Here is an 18,245-nt window from a genome sequence, read left to right on the forward strand (position 1 = left end):
GGAGAAGGTCGGTTCCGATGTATGACGTAATCCGACATCGGCCTTGCGCAAACAAAACTTTATGTTGGATGTCAGAGACTAATGCCAAGACAGCCGTTCAGTGCATCTTGCTGAATACACTAGAAGGGGAGCTGCGGTCATCGCACACTGGTGAAACGACAACTTCTAGATTCTAGACGGGAATGCGATTATAGCGAAATCATTACGCCGAGACTCTAGCATTTCCCCTGTAGCCATTTACACTACAAGTATACAAAAATGTAAAACAACCCATGGAGCCGGGCCTCGTTTCCTGTTACTGTACCAAGGGAACCTCATTTGTGCAAGCGGAAGAGGCGTTGGGAAGGGGATTTTGAAAAGGGTTTCTACAGTGGCCAGTTTACACAGTGTTGGTTTGAAACCTTCACAGACACTTTTAGTGTTTACTAGCGCTGGACGAATTTGTGACCAACAATCATGAACTTACAGATCCCGGTCCCTAACAACATGAATTATACAAACAACAGATGTACATGTAGATCAAAACATCACCATGTTTCAATGATGATGTGCATGCAGGTGAATCACTATAATATTTAACAACAATTGTATCTCGTGTTTGCGTGTTTGTGCGTTGGGGTGACCGCAGTACGAACACACAATAACATCCATATTCTGTTCTGTAGAGCATAACCCATAAACAAACAGATGTATAGTTAGATCAAAACATCACCATGTTTCAATGATGATGTGCGTGCAGGTAAATCACTATAAAATGTAACAACAATTGTATCTCGTGTGTGCTTGTGTGTGCGTTCAAAAAGGGGTGACCGCAGTACGAACACACAATAACATCCATAATCTGTTCCGTAGAGCATAACCCGTATCCCTGCCAATGTTCACACACAACGGCCTCCATGAAGAACACACTTGAAGTGCGGCTCACCTTGTTCATGTTTCCAGCCTGCTGGGAGTTCATTGCGTGGTGCGCTCCCATCTGCGGCCCTCCCTGGGTGAGCGCCTCAGCCAGCACGCTGCCTCCGACGCCGGCCCCCACGCCCACAGGGGCGCCCTGCATGCCCTGGCCCTGGTACTGCATCCCCGGCCCCGGTCGGCCCCTCCCCGCCGGCCCCATGCCTCCGTTCATAACCGGCCCGGGCGAGGGCTGCCCCAGTACCCCATGGCTCTGCCCGCTGTTCATCATGGCCTGGTTGAAGTTCATGCCGGGGTTCCCGTTGCCCTGGCCCCCCTTCTGGACCTGGGCGGACGGGTGGCTCGGCGACCCTTGGCCCATGGGGCCTTTGCCCAGGACCTGGCCGAGTTGCCCCCCGCCCATGCCCCCTTGCTGGGGCCCCGCCTGGTTGTGGCCCACGGCCAAGATGGAGGTGCTGCCGGGCCGGAGCAGCTCCGACAGCTGCTTGTGCTTGGCGGCGGCGTCGGGGACCATGTTGAGGCTGGGGCCCCGGCCTGGACCGCCCCCTCCCGGGCCCCCGTTGGAGGAGATGCCCATGAGGGCCAGGTCCCCATTCGGGATGAGGTCGTCCGGGAGTTCATTTTCCAGGTCGAAGAGGGACACCAGATCTGGATGAAGAGGAGATGGTGGACATGGGCGGGTTAGTCGTTATTGTTTTCGTTTACGACGAAGGATTTTCTAACGCGGTACCAATGGTTTAATGATTGCCAATATGGCCGTATCTTATAGAGCTGGTTGATCTTGGCAGAGACATTGATCATGATTATTTGTCAAGATTGAGATCACAATTATTATGACGCTTCTATACATTATGTGAAAACATTATTGTACGGTAATGTTATACAATAATGTGACGAATTTCTGGTATTCATGAGCGTGGGAAGCCAAGATCCTATTCGCTATCATAATTTGATTAATCACCCAGCTCGAAAATATGCTTCCGTTTTTGTTGGGTCTCTTCTGGAATTTTCCACCCCTTCAAAATAGAGACTACAAAAGTCAAGTCGATCAGGGCCTAGTTCTAAATGTCCTGCACAATTGTAACTCTGCTAAGACACCAGTAGCAATAGAGTCTTCCTATTCCTATACGAATACAATCATATAAATATACATATGCCCAGTGGGGAAGAGTTTTCTGCCGCAAGGTGTATTCTAGCAGCTGGTTGAACCATTCACAGTATAGACAAGACAAAGCAAACTTCCCGCCAGCACCTCAAGCACTAATGAGCTCTGCAGTCCAAAACATATGTGCGAGCCAAGTTCCTGCCAACAAAGAATTCCACAGCGTGACAGACACGCCCCCACACACGTCTCGCTTCACGCCTGGGCCAGACATCTGAAAAGCCGGAGAGCTAGACGGCTATAGAGTTGGAAGGCTGGACAGGGAAAGTGAGAGCGTTTATGAATGACAACATTTGCCACACAACGGGGACTGTGGAAAGCTGGAAGATAATGAGAAAAGGCCAGACTTGGCAGACGTGACACGAGGGTGACAACAGCAACCAAATCATAGAAGACTTTAAAAGCGCGTACTTCCAGAATGTAATTTAGCAAACCAATTCACATGAAGAGGTTGTAGCCATGCTTAAAAGGTGACAGATCAGTGTTTCCCACAGAGAGATAGCAATGTGTGGTGGGTGTGGGGAGTAGACGAGAAATCCTGAATTTAACTTTTTATGTAAAAGAAAATCAATAGTATAATGTGACAATTTAAATGTAATGATAAAAAAAATAAAAATACTTAAACCAATCAGACCAACGATCACTTCATTCGCAAAATCAATTAATCATTGTACATCAAATGTGATAAGAAGAGTAAATGCCAGTACAAGTTATCAGAGTCCAAAGTGATGTCCTAAATTTGGTTGCTTTATCTGACAAGCAGCCATTTAAAAGTTACCTATTACCTGCAACATTAAGCAGCAAATATTCTTTCATCATTAGTACATGATATATTACTTAAACGATTAATTATCGAAATAGATTTGATATTTTCTGTCGTTGGAGTAAATCCAAAGAATTGGATGATAGCCCGATAGATTTCGATATCATTCGAATTAGATTCAGATATTGGATTGACGATATGAAATGAAATAAATTGTCACTTATCGTGAGTTATGACATTGGTTCTTGTACATGAAATGCTTGAGCATCGTTTAGACAGTTTTTTTTAGGTCTGAACCATGATACAATAAATTGAAATCGGTAGGTACAAAAATTTGTTTTATTTAAAAAAGCGCTGCATACTAATAATAACAACTGTTTACATAGAATAGTCGTACATATTTTTTTCCATTTCTGGTGATTCGTCATCCAGAAGGGCCCTGTGTATAAGCTCTCCTATAAAAGGCTGAGATAACGCACAATGTTCCCACTCTCAAAGAACCACGTAATGATGGTAACCTAAAGTTTGGCCTTTGCTAGAGCTCACCACTGCGAATAATTGGTTGCGCCTAGGTCGCACCGGTGCCAGTAATAAAAGGAAATATGTACCGGTAATAGTGTTCTCCCCAACAATGTCCACCATGCTCCTTTCCTTGAACTTCGTCTAACTTTAGTTGACGTTGTTGTTTTAAAATGAGTCTTATATTCCAGGTAAGACGCGTCACTGAAAAGGGTGGTTTGTACACTGTGCAAAGTTTCAATGACATCGCATCGCTAGTGCAATTCGAGATAAAAGCGTGCAAACAAAAAACATGCACTATTCTGGATGAACCATGACCAGAAAAGGAAAACAGTTATTGTAACTGGGTAGTAATACCCAAGTACCACTATGTTATTATTTTCAGTCTTACTTTGAGAAGGAAGAGTTGGTATGTGAGGAAGGAGATGTCGAGGCACTGGTGATAACATTTATTTTGAACTATGCAAGAAAAACATGTTTGCAATTTAAGAGTTCATCTTTTAAAATAAATGTAAACAGGTGGATGGTGCATGACAAAAGACATGCCAAGACAAAAGGACAATACCAAGACAAAACTGAGAAAAAACGGCTCAACCAAATTAGTCAGGATACCACCAAAGGAAAAGTTAGTGGTACTATCGCCAACAGTAGAAAATGTTAGTCTTGATCCCTTGTGCTTGCCTGCTTGTGGATAGCGCTATTGCTGCTTTCAATTTGATTAAACAGAACTAATTTTGTGATCACTTGAAGTAGGGTTGCACCGATGTATTGCACGAACATCGGTAACGGCCGATATTTGCGTTTTTGACTGCCATCGGAAAATAAGATGACATTCACCGATGGCAGTTGCCGATGTTTACATGTTTAATGCTTCCTGCTCTTGAAATGTCACTGGAACATGTCTTACAAACTGCATATCGCTGTTCTTTCTCCGAGACAGTGAAATACTCCCACACGACCGACATTTTCTTTCACTTTTATTTGTAAACAAACCACACGTGCGCGCGGGCGGCTCTCTTTTTTCTGTCGCATCACTCCGCAAGCGCCCAGAATTTCACAATCGGTGCATCCCTAATTTGAAGTACTCCATACCATCGGTTTAGAAGCAGTGTGTCTTTGGAAAGTTTGACACTGAAGCTCTGCCATAACAGAGACAACCTTCGACCAATGAGTGGATCGTAATCTTATCTCATCGTCAAAATGACGTGATGCGGTAGAAGCCTTAAATCATTCGATGTCACGAAATGAACCACTTAAAGAATGAAGGAAAATAACACGCCAATTCAAAATATTGACATGATTACTTTTCCATGGTAGCAGACCAGTATATGTCTTTGAAAAGCTGCATGGTGGTGCGAGGGAGAATACTGGAGCAGTAGCACTGGTACATTCTTTGGTGAGAACCATGAATAATAATACGTTTCCAGAACACAGCGACCCACTTATGTGTCGACCATAGTCGATAGACATCAAATTTGTTAGCGTTGTTGAACTTGACAGCGTTTCCAGAACACACAACACACAACCAGAAAAATGCTAAAGAAATCTGGTTGTTTTTGGTGATAGTACTGAGGTTTTGCAGTTGGTAGAGGGGTTACTGAGGTGCATTTCCCAGCCCTACCTGCAGCTGCATCCAACGCTACTGGCTAGCGCTGATTAGCTTACCGTGATGTTGTGTGCAGTGAGAAACACTAGATTAGTTCTAAGCTCCTATGTATTAGAGGGTAATACAATATATCAGGCTGATATATATTACTAGTCCAATACACCGGTCGGGCTCTAGTCACAAAGCATTGCAACTGCCACGAGAGAACATCTCCATTTTACGGTAACATAAAGAGGACAATACTGCTGGTGATTCATCCAGCAGCATCTCCACGACCGCAAGTCCTTTATCAGACGCACTTGAGACGGAACGGCAATAACAAGCGGCAGTGCGTGCCAGCGAGAGGGGAAGAGGGGAGAGAGAGAGAGAGACAGAAAGCTAGAGTCAGATGAGGCAGAGAGAAACTCCCTCTCGCAATCCTTCACTGGATTGTCACTTGTACCAGATAATTTCCCTCCCCCTCTCTCACCCTTGCTCGCTTTAGGTTGGGTAATCAGGAGGGACAGCCCGGCATTGCTAAAGTAACAGATGAGATTTTAATGGCCTGGGCATAACGCAGAATATACTGTTAGCACTCTGCCAACACACAGCATTTGTTCAAATGACCACCAATCAGCCCAGTGACGATTAGCTACACTACTATATAGAGATAGAGAGAGAGTTCCCTTTGCAGGTATCGCCCAAGCGCTGCCAGTGTAGCCAATACAGAACTAGCATCACATGGACATCTAGTCTCTGTGGTAAACAGAGGGGAAGGGGGTTCTGTTTAACAGGGAGAGGGGAGGGAAAATGGCATGGCTATTGAGGTTTGGGGGCTCAAATCCTGTTTGGAACACAATGTCGTCCACCTGCCCAACCAACTCCCCAGCAGCCTTCATAAATCCGTTCTGCTTCAGCCAAACATTAGCCGCAGAAAAGCCAGAACAAAACTTGTGTAACTCCCCCCTGCCAACATATAGTGGGTGGAAGGTGTGTGGGGAGGAGGGGAAGGGAGAGATTTCATGCTTGGCCGCAACTCTGCATGAACCGATGTTAACAAATCCGGACTACCGTTCGCTCACCCACCCATCAGATCGTTGCCCGCTCAACCAGGCCAGACCAGAGCAGGGAATGCCCAACGGGTGGGCATTGGTGTCAACGCTGCCTGGTCCTTCACACAACCGACTACCGCTAGGCTCGTTCAGCCATGAAAACACACAAGCCTGACACCCTTAGCACTGGAATATAAAAATTACAATTAAAATAAAATCACACTGGCACATAATGACACTGGCGCATAGTCACCCAAAGATACAGCACTCGAGTTCCACGCAGAGATTTAGGTAAAACATTAACAGCAATCTGGATTCTAATCTTTGGCTGAATGAATGAATAATGGGCACTGGGCGCACATAGTAGCGGACTGAACCAAGGCAGGGCGCTCGTTTCGTTTGACAGACAGGCTTCAATCATAGTCAGAGATTTATAGTCAGTCCCTCGCGGTTGATCATTTACTTCCTCATCCCATCCCGTTTCTGAACACACACTCAGAAAGAGAGCAGGAATAGGAGACAGTAGAAGAAGATAAATAACACATTTTGTGGTTGGTATGCGGTTGTCCTTTATGCATGTCAATAAAACGTTCAAACTTGAAACTGAACAGGATGATGGAAGTCCAATCATAAATCTAAAAATGTTTTCACGATGGTCTTCTGGTCCAATGTCATGTCAGTTGAGTTGGGAGGACACCCAGGACTATCAGAGGAGCAGGTCTTCAGAGTGAAAGCCAGAATACGGTTGCCACCCAAGCTTTTATTTTTTGTGCAGCATTGGTAGCAACAAGTCCGTGCAACGATCGCGTAATACGACGAACGATTCTAATTCAACCGTATTAAAGTTTTGTTGTTACACGTTGAACGGTATAAAAAGCCACTCATAGGACAGCAAATGATTGTTTTAGGACCCCGGCAGCATCTCACGGCAGTAGGGGAGATTCAGTGTCATCGGGGCGTTTTATTTCCCAGTGACAGCTCCTGTCAGCCCGGTTGAGGCGATGAGCTATATCGGCCAGAGACCCTAGCTGGAGATTCTGCGTTTGCCAAGAAGAAATACAGAGCGACAGATAACTTCCCTATATCTATCCTGGGTAGATGGTGGGCCTATGCTCAGTCTTCACTATCAGTATAAGCCACTCAACCACACAACTGACTGACTGGCTGGCGGGCTGTCTGCCTGTCGGGTGAGGCTATACTATGGGCTGCTGATCGCTCCTCCCTCCTTCAGGGACACACTCGCACGTAATGCACAGCGCGCAGGGTTTCCCCAGCTCTGCCTACTGCTACGTAACACAGCTCACCCCCTGCCCGGCCGGGCCGAGAGGATCCCGCGACAGGACAGCGACCAGTTCCGCATCCGTAGCCCACTACAGGAATGTCTACGAGTTCGAGATATGAAGACAAGTCAAACCCGGTCGAGAACATTAATGGATGTCGTAGCCCGACATATAGTGGGACGGTCGCTTCCTCAACGATCAAAGATGAGGCATCAGATAATAAGTTGCAAATGTATTAAAACAACGGGAGTCTCATGGAAGTGGTCGAGCAGACTGGTTTCTTTCGTAATGTGCTGACCCACAGGCTGGTTTATAATCCTTAACCGCAATCGTGTAAGCTTGTGCGGTCGGGTGACTTGCGTCCGATGGGAGAGCAAAACGCACACGTTGTGTTTTCCCACGTTAAACCCAGACTCTGACACACACCTAGTTTCTTATGATGAGACATCGGTTCAGAACACGAAAGAAGTTCAGCCACTATCCACTGCTCTCTGTAAAGCGTTGTGTGTGTGTATGGTCGAACTACTTGCTAAGAAAGCGTGCACACACGCATACACACACAAACGAGACAAGTCAAAACACCACCAGTTCCCTCCTCGGAGCTTCAAACGAGTCCACGACCCAGAAGGGACTGTCAAGTTACTCTCTCTCTCTGTGTGTGTGTGTGTGTGTGTGTGTGTGTGTGTGTGTGTGTGTGTGTGTGTGTGTGTGTGTGTGTGTGTGTGTGTGTGTGTGTGTGTGTGTGTCATCAGAGTAAAGACAACCACTCCACACACATCAGCTTGATGTAGTTATAGTTTAACCCACGACCACCTTATGTCTGATGGACTCCTCTTGTTTACACATGTGTTCACATCCTTACCTGGGCCATCCGACGCCGGGAGAGCAGGTGAATTAAGCTTGGGTCGCTTTGCATTTGGGGGTCCAACATCCAGCAAATTTTCGGCCATTCTGATCCCCAATAGAGTGAGTCGGTGATGATGTGAAACAAAATAAAGGTCCCCCCGCTTCGTAAACGACGGGTTTGTGTAAATCTCTTCGTGAAAGACTCGGTGAGTTGGTTTAGCTGGCAGGACGGCGAGACGATCGCCTCTAGAAGATCGCAGCAAAAGAAGGGCAACAGCGCCACGCTTCGCTACAGACAATCACCCCATGATAATCCAACACCCACATCATTATCCGAAATAATGACGTCCAAGAATCTACCGTTTTTTAAGAAAAATAAATTAAAAATACTCAGAAAATGGTTAACGACGCGCAGTCCGGTCCATTTCTCCACAGATCGGTGTTCTCACGTCTGTACCGAATCATTTTTTTTTCGCAGCCGAAACGAACAGCCTTAAATTATATTTCCGGCTTCAATAAAAATAAGAAAATTCCACAAATATTTCCTGTGTCTTGGATTATTTTTAGCGAGGCTGTCCGCCGGTAAATACATCGGCTCGGAACGAAGATACGGCGACCAGCGGCGCTCACTAAAAGGGAAACCGAATATACAGGAGGCTCTCCAGACGACAAAACCCGACCTAATCCTCACATGTTTGCAATAATTCCGCCAGAAAGACTGAACACATCGATGCTCTACACGAAAATGCCGTTTATGCCCAGTCCGGATGGCTCGAATCGGTTTAAAAAATAATGCTCTCCAGAAATACTGATTCTGAGCCGCGTCAAGATGGCGGCTGTTGATTCCTCCGATACAAAAAAGTTTTTTTTCTTTCCAGCTAGACGGTGGGGGGGAGGTGCTGCCGTGCTATCACGCCCTACGCAAACCTAGGTCCCACCGTGCGTCATGTTGACGTGCGTGTAGTGGCCCACAGGGGGCGGAATAACCCCAGAAATAATCCCACTAGACATGGTTTTCTAATGGGGGGGCCTACGCTTTAATACTTGTTTAGACGCCAGCATATTTGTGTCACACGCAACAAACTATTGAGCGCAAGCTTCTCAAGTGGCCACTTCGCATCCATTAGTGTGTTATTTGTTCATTGCATCCTAAAAGCAAATGAAAATGGCGGAAATGTAAACGCAATCTTGCATTATTTTGAGACACAGAACAAGAGGGATTTGGATATACAAACTATATGCAGTTTGAGTGCACAAATCCACAAGACATCATATCCTCAAAGCTGGCTTTATTTGAATTTTAAGCTGCATAGGCCTCTTCCCAAGCATGCTACATACAAAAAGTCGAACTAACAGAAACATTTCCTTTATACACAACTATAGGCTTAACTAGAGGGCCTACAGACATGAAGTTAATGCTCAGCTTATTTTGTTTCATAGTACATATTCATAACTAGACACTACATTAAAAAAGATGTATGTTGTTAAAGCCTATTCGAGATGGGACACGGAAAGCATTGTGTGCGTGTTTGTGTGTTCATCTTCCTTGTATTCAACCCTCGCACTACTTTACAAACACATATAAGGGGGGTAAAAGTAGTATTTTAATTCTGTTAAAAGCCTTGTGCCCATTAATTCATTATAAATCAAGCAAATGCATGTGTATAAATGATAAGAAAATGCCTGAACATGAGGTTATAGAAAAATATAAAGTAAATTTACAAAATGAATTGCTCGGAAATATTTACTTAAAAATTAACTGATTACCTTTCACAACTAAATCAGTGGCTGAATTTTTAAAGGCAGAGAAATCATTTTTAAAACAGCAATTACATTCTTTGGCTTAAAAGTATTTCTTAGTGTGTCACAATATTGTTCACACATTCATCTCAAACCAAATTCAGAATATAGTTCATGAAATTTCAATAGTAAACATTTTGAGCTTGTTTCTATCTTAAAGGTTGGCCTTAAAAAAAAAACGTTTTTTCCCTCTCTTACGCTTTATATTGAATATAAGTTATCCAGCCTAATCAATGGAAACACAACAATTTATATCCTGAAAGTTCATAAAAAGTGGTTATTGAAGAAACATCTGAAATAAACACGTTTGTATTCTGCATGGCACGCTACTAGAGCATTTCCCTTTTCTACAATACTGATGGGATTAGGTTAACATCCAACTCTAAGATACTGCATGGGTTCTGTGATCAGGAGTGAAGAGAGACATACCATCCAATCGGATGACGTTTCAAATGGATCATTGCACTTGGAACCGCTAAACCACAGGTCCTTATTTTACCGGACAAAGGTGATTCCTTCTCAATATTCTCCATTTTAGTGCATTGGAATAAAGCAGTTGTTTGCATGTAATTTCATTCATTTAATGTTTGCTATGATTGATTCAAACTGTATTAAAAACAAAAGGCACAGTTCAAAGTTAAAGGCGCATTAGCTCATGTTATGGGGGTTTTTTTGCAACAAAGAGGGGAAATATTTTCCAGTTTTCACGTTGGCTTAAGCTCTTGAAGATCTGCAATCTTGGGAATTCAAGCAGAAAACTAGTTATGAAGAGAACAGTTGAAAATTGAAACGTTTTCAGAGGAGGCTGAAAGGCACTATATCTACACATATATTGTACTTAGCAAACAATTCGCAAACTGGTATTCAAATTGCTCTACCTACCTTTTGTAAAGCCATATTCGCATCTTAAAATCGAATCGAAAGCTATGACTAGGTTGACATACAACTACACCGGTCAAGTGCTCATTCAGGACGTGGCAAACATTTCAAGAAGAAGATGTGGTATTCAAATCAATGCAACGCCCTGCTTCTGAGCACACTGCTCCAAGAGATGGAAATACAGACCGAAATAGGGAAATCTAGAGTTTGCCTGCTCTAATCTAACTTACTTCTAAATCTAGGGTGCTCTCAATGTTAACCAAAATTCGGTGGACTACATGTAAATACACAGACTGCAGCAGGCCCACCCCTGGAACTGCATCTACCATACCATGCTAGCATTATTCTAACAGAGGACATTCGGCCCAGTACTAAGGTAATGCAAGTAACAAAGGCCAGAAAAGTCAACAACCAGCAAGGATTCAATCATCCTTTTTTTTTCTATTTCACGCTTTAGACTGTAAGTCTCGTATAATGTCTAACCCCATCATGCCCTGGACCAGGGTTTGAACAAAACGCACAAATACGTGTACACAAGAGACGAATATGCATGCACACATCCACACACACACACACACACACACACACACACACACACACACACACACACACACACACACACACACACACACACACACACACACACACACACACACACACACATACAGGCCAGATCACCCTCCTAAATACTTCATTTTTCCCCCATCAAAGGTTTCACTGTTAAATAACATAAAACATTGTATGGAGGTCTCACATGCAAGTTGTACCCACACATTGTAATCATTTTGTAACATCCATATTTCCAATATGCATATGATCCATGTGTTTCTTCATTGGTTAAAAGGCAGAGAAATAACACTGTAATGAAGCCGCACAACAACCGACAAATAAATGTAAACACCCTTTTTTCAACGTGAACGTCTTTCTATCTATCCCTCTACCAACATAGGCTTGTTCTATTCTAAAGGCACTTTACAGACAAGGAATACAAAAAGTTAAAACATAAATGTAGATTAAAGGTATTCAAAGCAATCAAGTAGGTTTGGTAAGAGGCAATGAGATCCTTCAAATCAACCCCTGCATGGATGTTCCCGATAACCAGTGTGCCCTTTCTGCCTGACCTTTCACCCCCTCATCGCGTTTTCCTGACTGGCTGTAGCCCAGAGTGAGCTCTTTGATTCTCTCTAAGTGTGCTCTGTTTCTAGCCATGGTAAGACCCATTGGCCACCAGTGCAAACGCAAGCAAGCGACTCAGAGCTTCAAGAGCTTAAAGGGCCAAGACAAAGAATATAAGTGCCATTGTATATAAAAAAAAAAGTAAAGTTTGGCAGTCAGTCTAACGTCACTGTCCCAACCCTCTACACATTTGATCCTTTCCTCATCATTGTGTGTCTTTCGTCAACGGTTGCGGTATACTTTGCTGAGCTAAGGACGAGATGACGGGATCCGGGTTATTGGCTCCTATTGCTGTGACAGGCAGGGTCGCCAGGGCGGGCACGGCCCTCTTGGCAAGGGAGGCGTCCGCCCTCGGTGCGTACTCTGGCGCCTCTCTCCCGTGGCTGGGAAGGCCGTGGCTGGCTCCGAGGCCGGGGTACAGACCGGCGTCGAGGCCCGAAACACCGACGGCGACGGGGTTCACGGCCAGGCTCGTCGCGGTCACCATGCTGGCGATCTCATCCGTGGGCGAGCGCCCGATGCTGCCGTCCACCTGCGCCCGGATCTCCGGCGACACCGACAGCTGGTACTGCGGCACGGGGCCGCTCTCGCTGCTCTTGGGGTACAGGAAGGTCTTCATCTGCCCCTTCCCCTTGACGTTGACGGTGCCGCGGTAGTCAAAGTCGTACTCCATGCCGCTGAGCACGCAGTAGCTCTCCTCGCTCACCTGCACGCGGCACTCCACGCCCGTGGTGTCCATGCGGCTGGCGATGTTCACCGTGTCGCCCCAGATGTCGTACAGCAGCTTGGTGGTGCCGATGACCCCCGCCGTCAGCGGGCCGTGGTTGAAGCCGATGCGCAGCTTGAAGCCGAAGCCCAGCATGTTCTTGTTGAAGTCGTCCACCACGCGCATCATCTCCAGGGCGAACTCGAACAGCGCCCGCAGGTGGGCCTGCGGGTGGGCCGTGTCGGCGCACTGCTGCGTGTTCAGCCCCGAGGCCGCCATGTAGGAGGCGCCGATGGTTTTGATCTTCTCGATGTTGCCGAAGGCGGGCTTGCGCAGCAGCTCGTCGAAGTCGCCGATGAGCTCGTTGAGGACCCGGTAGCACTCCTTGCCGCCCTCGTAGCTCTCCTCGTAGAACTCGCTGAAGTTGACGATGCTGGCGAAGATGACGGCCACGTCGTCGTGGTTCTTGGAGTAGCTCTGGGTGACCTTGAGTTGCTCGGCGACGTGGATGGGGATGATGTTGCGCAGCAGCCAGTCGGCCTGGTCCCTCATGTTCTGGATCTTGATGCGGTGCTGGTCCGCCTCCACGTTGCCGTGGTAATGGAGGCGGTAGCTCACCTCGAACTCGCGGTTCAGGAACCAGACGAGGAGGAGCAGCAGGGAGAAGGCCACGCAGGCCTCAGGGCCCAGCAGGTCTTGGGGGCGGGGCAACGGATCGGGCCGGCCGTCAGTCACAGCCGCGGACGCGTTGCTGCTGCTGCTGCTGCGGCTGCTGTTGTCGAACGGGTCGTCTGACCTGGACGGGCGAGATGGAAACAGTTGACGCTGAAGTTTGCAGGCGTCTTTAAATACACGATAGCGGGGGTAGCGTGCCTGGAGAGCCAACACGTTTAACACGAGTCCCCCAAATAGGTCCGTGCATTAGTCACAGATAAGTGCTGTCTGGTTCCCAAGCGGTTCTCTAAACGGTTGACTAAGCAAACGAGCAGAGGAAACAGTGGGAGGAGGAATAGGAGCGAGAGGCATTATTCTAAGGGGCCAAATGATAAACATCTCCAAACCTACGTGGGTATCACTATTCTACTCTTATCACGGTTTTACTCACCAAAATACGAGGCTGCTGGGATCGCTGAAGGAGGGAACAGCAAAAAACACACAGAACAAATCTCAGAAGATCCTTAACTTGATTTAAAGGATATCGTTTTCCTCACCGAGTTCCTTGTTTCTAATACGTAACGATACATGTGTGTTGTGTGTGTAGTTTGTTGAACAAGCGTACTTCCGGTCCATTCGTTGGTCCCCTACCTGCAGTGGGGGGCGAACAGCAGCGCCACGAGCGCCGAGCCCACCAGGGTGGCTAAGGCCGAGCGCATCCAGTAGCTGAGGTGGCAGAAGTTACAGTACTGGATGATGGCGATGATGACCGCGCAGCAGGTGAACATGGTGAACTACGACAGGGCGTCGGGCGTCGGGGCACAGAGAGAGAGGGAGACGAGGGGGGAATCATCCTCGACGATGAGAAACAGAACACGACCAGAGAAAAAAGAACACAGCCGTCTTTGCTATCTATTTTTTTTTTTCTGTCTTTAATGTAATTTGGCGGCTGCCGACACCCACATTTCCCATCTGGGATCAATACAATTAAATCAGATGTTAGATCACACCCACAAATTCCCGAGTTAATCGATCCCAATTCAGCCGACACAGAATAAGCAAGTAACTCTAAACCCTCCCTGTTCCATTCCTGTGTGATGTTTCCCCGTATGAAGGTGGAGGTCTACCTGGATGGACAGGTGCATGTTGCAGGTGACGTGGACGAAGACGGCCAGCGCGGGCAGGGACACCAGCACGGCTCCGATGAGGTGACGGGGCCACCAGCACGACACGGTCCGCATCAGGTACCGGGTGCAGCTCAGCACGCAGTCCAGGTAGAACGCCATGCTGTGTAGGGAGAGAGGGAGAGGGAGAGGGAGAGGGAGGGAGAGAGAGAGAGAGAGAGAGAGAGAGAGAGAGAGAGAGAGAGAGAGAGAGAGAGAGAGAGAGAGAGAGGGATGGAGAGAGAGAGAGAGAGAGAGAGAGGGGGAGAGGGAGAGGGAGAGAGAGGGAGAGAGAGAGAGTCAGGGAGAGAGAGAGGGGGAGAGAGAAAGAGAGAGAGAGAGAGAGAGAGAGAGAGAGAGAGAGAGAGAGAGAGAGAGAGAGAGAGAGAGAGAGAGAGAGAGAGAGAGAGAGAGAGAGAGAGAGAGAGGGAGAGAGAGAGAGAGAGGGAGAGAGAGAGAGTCAATACACAATATGGTGGATAGATATTTTCACAGGAACAGATAAAGTGAGGCACATTCCGACTCATCCTTGATTAAGGCTAACCTTAGTTAGCATCGTGTAAAGCCAACCTGAGTTAGCATCACGGCTACGAGAGAGAGAAGAGCCGGGATAATAAGCACAGAACGCCCCCCACCGTACGGCCATGAACAGGGCCAGGAGCTCCAGGAGGGCCAGCACGGCGGTGGAGGCCAGCGGCAGGGCGGAGGGCCCCTGCCCGGACACCAGGGGCCGCAGGAAGCAGGCCAGGGACAGGGCCAGGAACACCCAGCAGCACAGCAGCATGTCCAGGAAGGAGCTGAAGGTAGGGCTGGTGAAGGTCTGGACGGCAGCCTGGCTCTCCACCTGGAGCCCAGGGGGACACGGAGAGACCAGGGGGGACACGGAGAGACCAGGGGGGACACGGAGAGACCAGGGGAGACCAGGGGAGACCAGGGGGGAGACGGAGAGACCAGGGGGGACACGGAGAGACCAGGGGGGACATGGAGAGACCAGGGGGGACACAGAGAGACCAGGGGGGAGACGGAGAGACCAGGGGAGACCAGGGGGGAGACGGAGAGACCAGGGGGGACATGGAGAGACCAGGGGGGACACGGAGAGACCAGGGGGGACACGGAGAGACCAGGGGGGAGACGGAGAGACCAGGGGGGACACGGAGAGACCAGGGGGGACACGGAGAGACCAGGGGGGACACGGAGAGACCAGGGGGGACACGGAGAGACCAGGGGGGAGACGGAGAGACCAGGGGGGAGACGGAGAGACCAGGGGGGAGACGGAGAGACCAGGGGGGAGACGGAGAGACCAGGGGAGACCAGGGGAGGAGGGAGAGACAAGATTCAAGAGTTGTATTGGTCACATACATACACAAGAAGTGCAGTGAAATGAAAAGTGGCAGTGCCTGCAGAGATTGTGCAACATTCAGAATATTAAACATTTAAATAAGGTGACAAATAGAACAATTAGCCCTATATAGAATAACAAATCTGTAACAGTTTAGAAATAGAAAATGTGCAGAAAACAATAAATAGAGGTATTTGGGTCCAAAGGTATGACAGGAATTATGGGGTTAGGGTTAGGCTAGGGGTTGGAGTTAGGGTGAGTGATGGAGTTAGGGTTAGGGTTAGGCTAGGGGTTAGGGTCAGGGTCAGGGTTAGGGTCGGTGCACCCTGTGTTGCAGTATGGTCATGAAAATATATATATATATCATTATTATTTTTTTATGAATTATTCGAAAGGTTGATTCAATTTAATCTACAAGCCGTTTCATCAAAATGGCATTCATTCATCAGGGTTCATCATAACGGGCCTCTCTGGGATTCTTAGTAGGGGTTGAGGGCTCTGGGTTTTTGCGAACTACAACCTTTTTTTTCCCAGGACAAGCAAAGGGGTTGAACCTACAGTTGCCAGAAGCAACTTAACTTGAGCAGACCTCAAGTTTATGACCCACCTGTAATACATTTGATAAGCATGTCTGTCTTGCAGCTTATTCACTTATCTTAATTGGTTCAAATCCACTTCTCATGGTATTGTATCATCTCAGAAGTACAGCCGAACCCTACTGTATATTCAATCAGGTACTCTTGATTGCACCGCCAAGTTTCGCCCAGTAGAGGGCAGTAGAGCTAAAGAAACAAGGCTGGCGGCCTTGCAGTGGCAGCGACTTGTCTTTGCCGCAGTCCTGCCTTGTCCAGGCCATAGTGCAGTGCTCAAGGGCCCCTCAGACAAGCCCCAGACAGAGATGGCAGAGGGACAGATGGACGCTGACACATCGCGGGACAGCCACCATGAGCTAAATATCACCTCCCGTTTGATTTGACTCAACCTGGTGGTCAGAGTCAACGCTGCGCCAAAGGACGCTAAGCAGGCAGACAGATATAAAGTTAAAGATCTAGACAGGAATGGACGAAGAACACACACGCATGTACACACGCATGCACAGACACAGACACAGACACAAGCACACACACACACACACACACACACACACACACACACACACACACACACACACACACACACACACACACACACACACACACACACACACACACACACACACACACACACACACACCTACCTCTTTCTGGTAGCTGCACCTGTAGGCAGATTCCAGGCTCTTGTCAAGGAAGGTGTGACTCAGCTTGTTGATGGGAGGCTTGTAGAAATAGTCCTGCATCAAGCTGTCAAGACAAGAAGAATGATGTCGCAATAAGTAGAGAGACAAAACAATGCAACGATCCAAGTATAGCAATAGGTAAAGAAGCAACACTAGACAACAATGTAAGCATAACACTAAGTGGAGACATAAAACTATACAACAATGTAAGCATAGCAATCAGAAGGGGCATAAAAGTTTACTAGGCTGTGTACATCAATGGCAGTATAGCACTAAGTAGAGAGACACAAAACTATGCAACAATCTAAGTATAGTGCTAATTAAAGGCATAAGGATAACAGTGTGAGGTATAGACACAAAACTATATTATACTGTAAATTGGGCTTAGAAAGCAACAACATCAACAGCATCAACAATAACACCAACATTAACAACAACAACAATAACAAATCCAACACCAACCAATATCAGCACAAACAACACCAACAACAAAATCAACACCAACACCATCAAATATAACAACACACCATCAACAACAACAACACCATCAACGAGAACAACAACAAGAACTCCAACGTCAATAACAACAACAACACCAGCAACACCATCGACCACACGGACGCCAACGCCATGAAGCCCCGCCCCCCCACCTGTCCTCTTTGATGACGTCCACAAAGTGGGCGTCGCTCCTCTGGCGGAAGTTCTTGGAGCGCAGTGGGATGAGGGCGGCGTGGTCCATGCCCGCCCCCATGGCCCCCACCGCCCCCCCGCCCACACACCAGGTCTCCTTCTTCTCCTTCTCCTGCAGCATCTCGCACAGCGACGTCTGGCTGGTGGTCAGCGGCTCCGCCCCCTGGGGGCCCAGCAGCCCGTTGGGGGCCCGGGGCCGCGGGCCGGAGGCGGGGGGGGCCCCCCACGGGGGACGGTGCAGAGGGGGGTAATGGGAGGGACGAGGGGTCCTGGGTGAGGGGGAGTTAGGGGGAGGGAGATAGACGGAGAGGCCGTGAGTGGGGAGAGAGCGAAAGAGACTGAGCCAGAGAGAGGGGGGGGGGGGGGGGGGGGGGGGGGGGGGGGGGGGGGGGGAGGAGGAGGGGAGAGAGAGGGGGAGAGAGAGAGAGAGAGAGAGAGAGAGA

The 18,245-nt window shown here is 47.8% G+C and overlaps 2 protein-coding genes across 5 annotated transcripts in view; both read right to left on the bottom strand.

Annotated features, from left to right (window-relative positions):
- crebbpb (CREB binding lysine acetyltransferase b) overlaps positions 1-8,988 on the bottom strand; it is a 41,569-nt gene extending 32,581 nt beyond the window's left edge. For 3 of the 4 annotated variants that reach the window (XM_030376661.1, XM_030376652.1, XM_030376644.1), the window contains exons 1-2: positions 8,136-8,223; positions 926-1,560 (exon numbers count right to left, since the gene is read on the bottom strand). In XM_030376661.1, the coding sequence (XP_030232521.1) occupies positions 926-1,560; positions 8,136-8,223 (723 nt within the window). Of the gene's footprint in view, positions 1-925; positions 1,561-8,135 lie in introns of all 4 variants that reach the window. The other variant, XM_030376635.1, reaches the window with a different exon arrangement.
- A 405-nt stretch (positions 8,989-9,393) lies between these two features.
- LOC115532766 (adenylate cyclase 9) overlaps positions 9,394-18,245 on the bottom strand; it is a 28,253-nt gene continuing 19,401 nt past the window's right edge. The window contains exons 4-10 of the mRNA XM_030342649.1: positions 17,763-18,071; positions 17,074-17,176; positions 15,133-15,341; positions 14,462-14,621; positions 13,986-14,128; positions 13,786-13,809; positions 9,394-13,476 (exon numbers count right to left, since the gene is read on the bottom strand). Coding sequence (XP_030198509.1) covers positions 12,180-13,476; positions 13,786-13,809; positions 13,986-14,128; positions 14,462-14,621; positions 15,133-15,341; positions 17,074-17,176; positions 17,763-18,071 — 2,245 coding nt within the window. The 3' untranslated portion in view covers positions 9,394-12,179. The remainder of the gene's footprint in view (positions 13,477-13,785; positions 13,810-13,985; positions 14,129-14,461; positions 14,622-15,132; positions 15,342-17,073; positions 17,177-17,762; positions 18,072-18,245) is intronic.

This window comes from Gadus morhua, chromosome 2, assembly GCF_902167405.1.
Source record: "Gadus morhua chromosome 2, gadMor3.0, whole genome shotgun sequence".
Lineage (NCBI taxonomy): Eukaryota > Metazoa > Chordata > Actinopteri > Gadiformes > Gadidae > Gadus > Gadus morhua.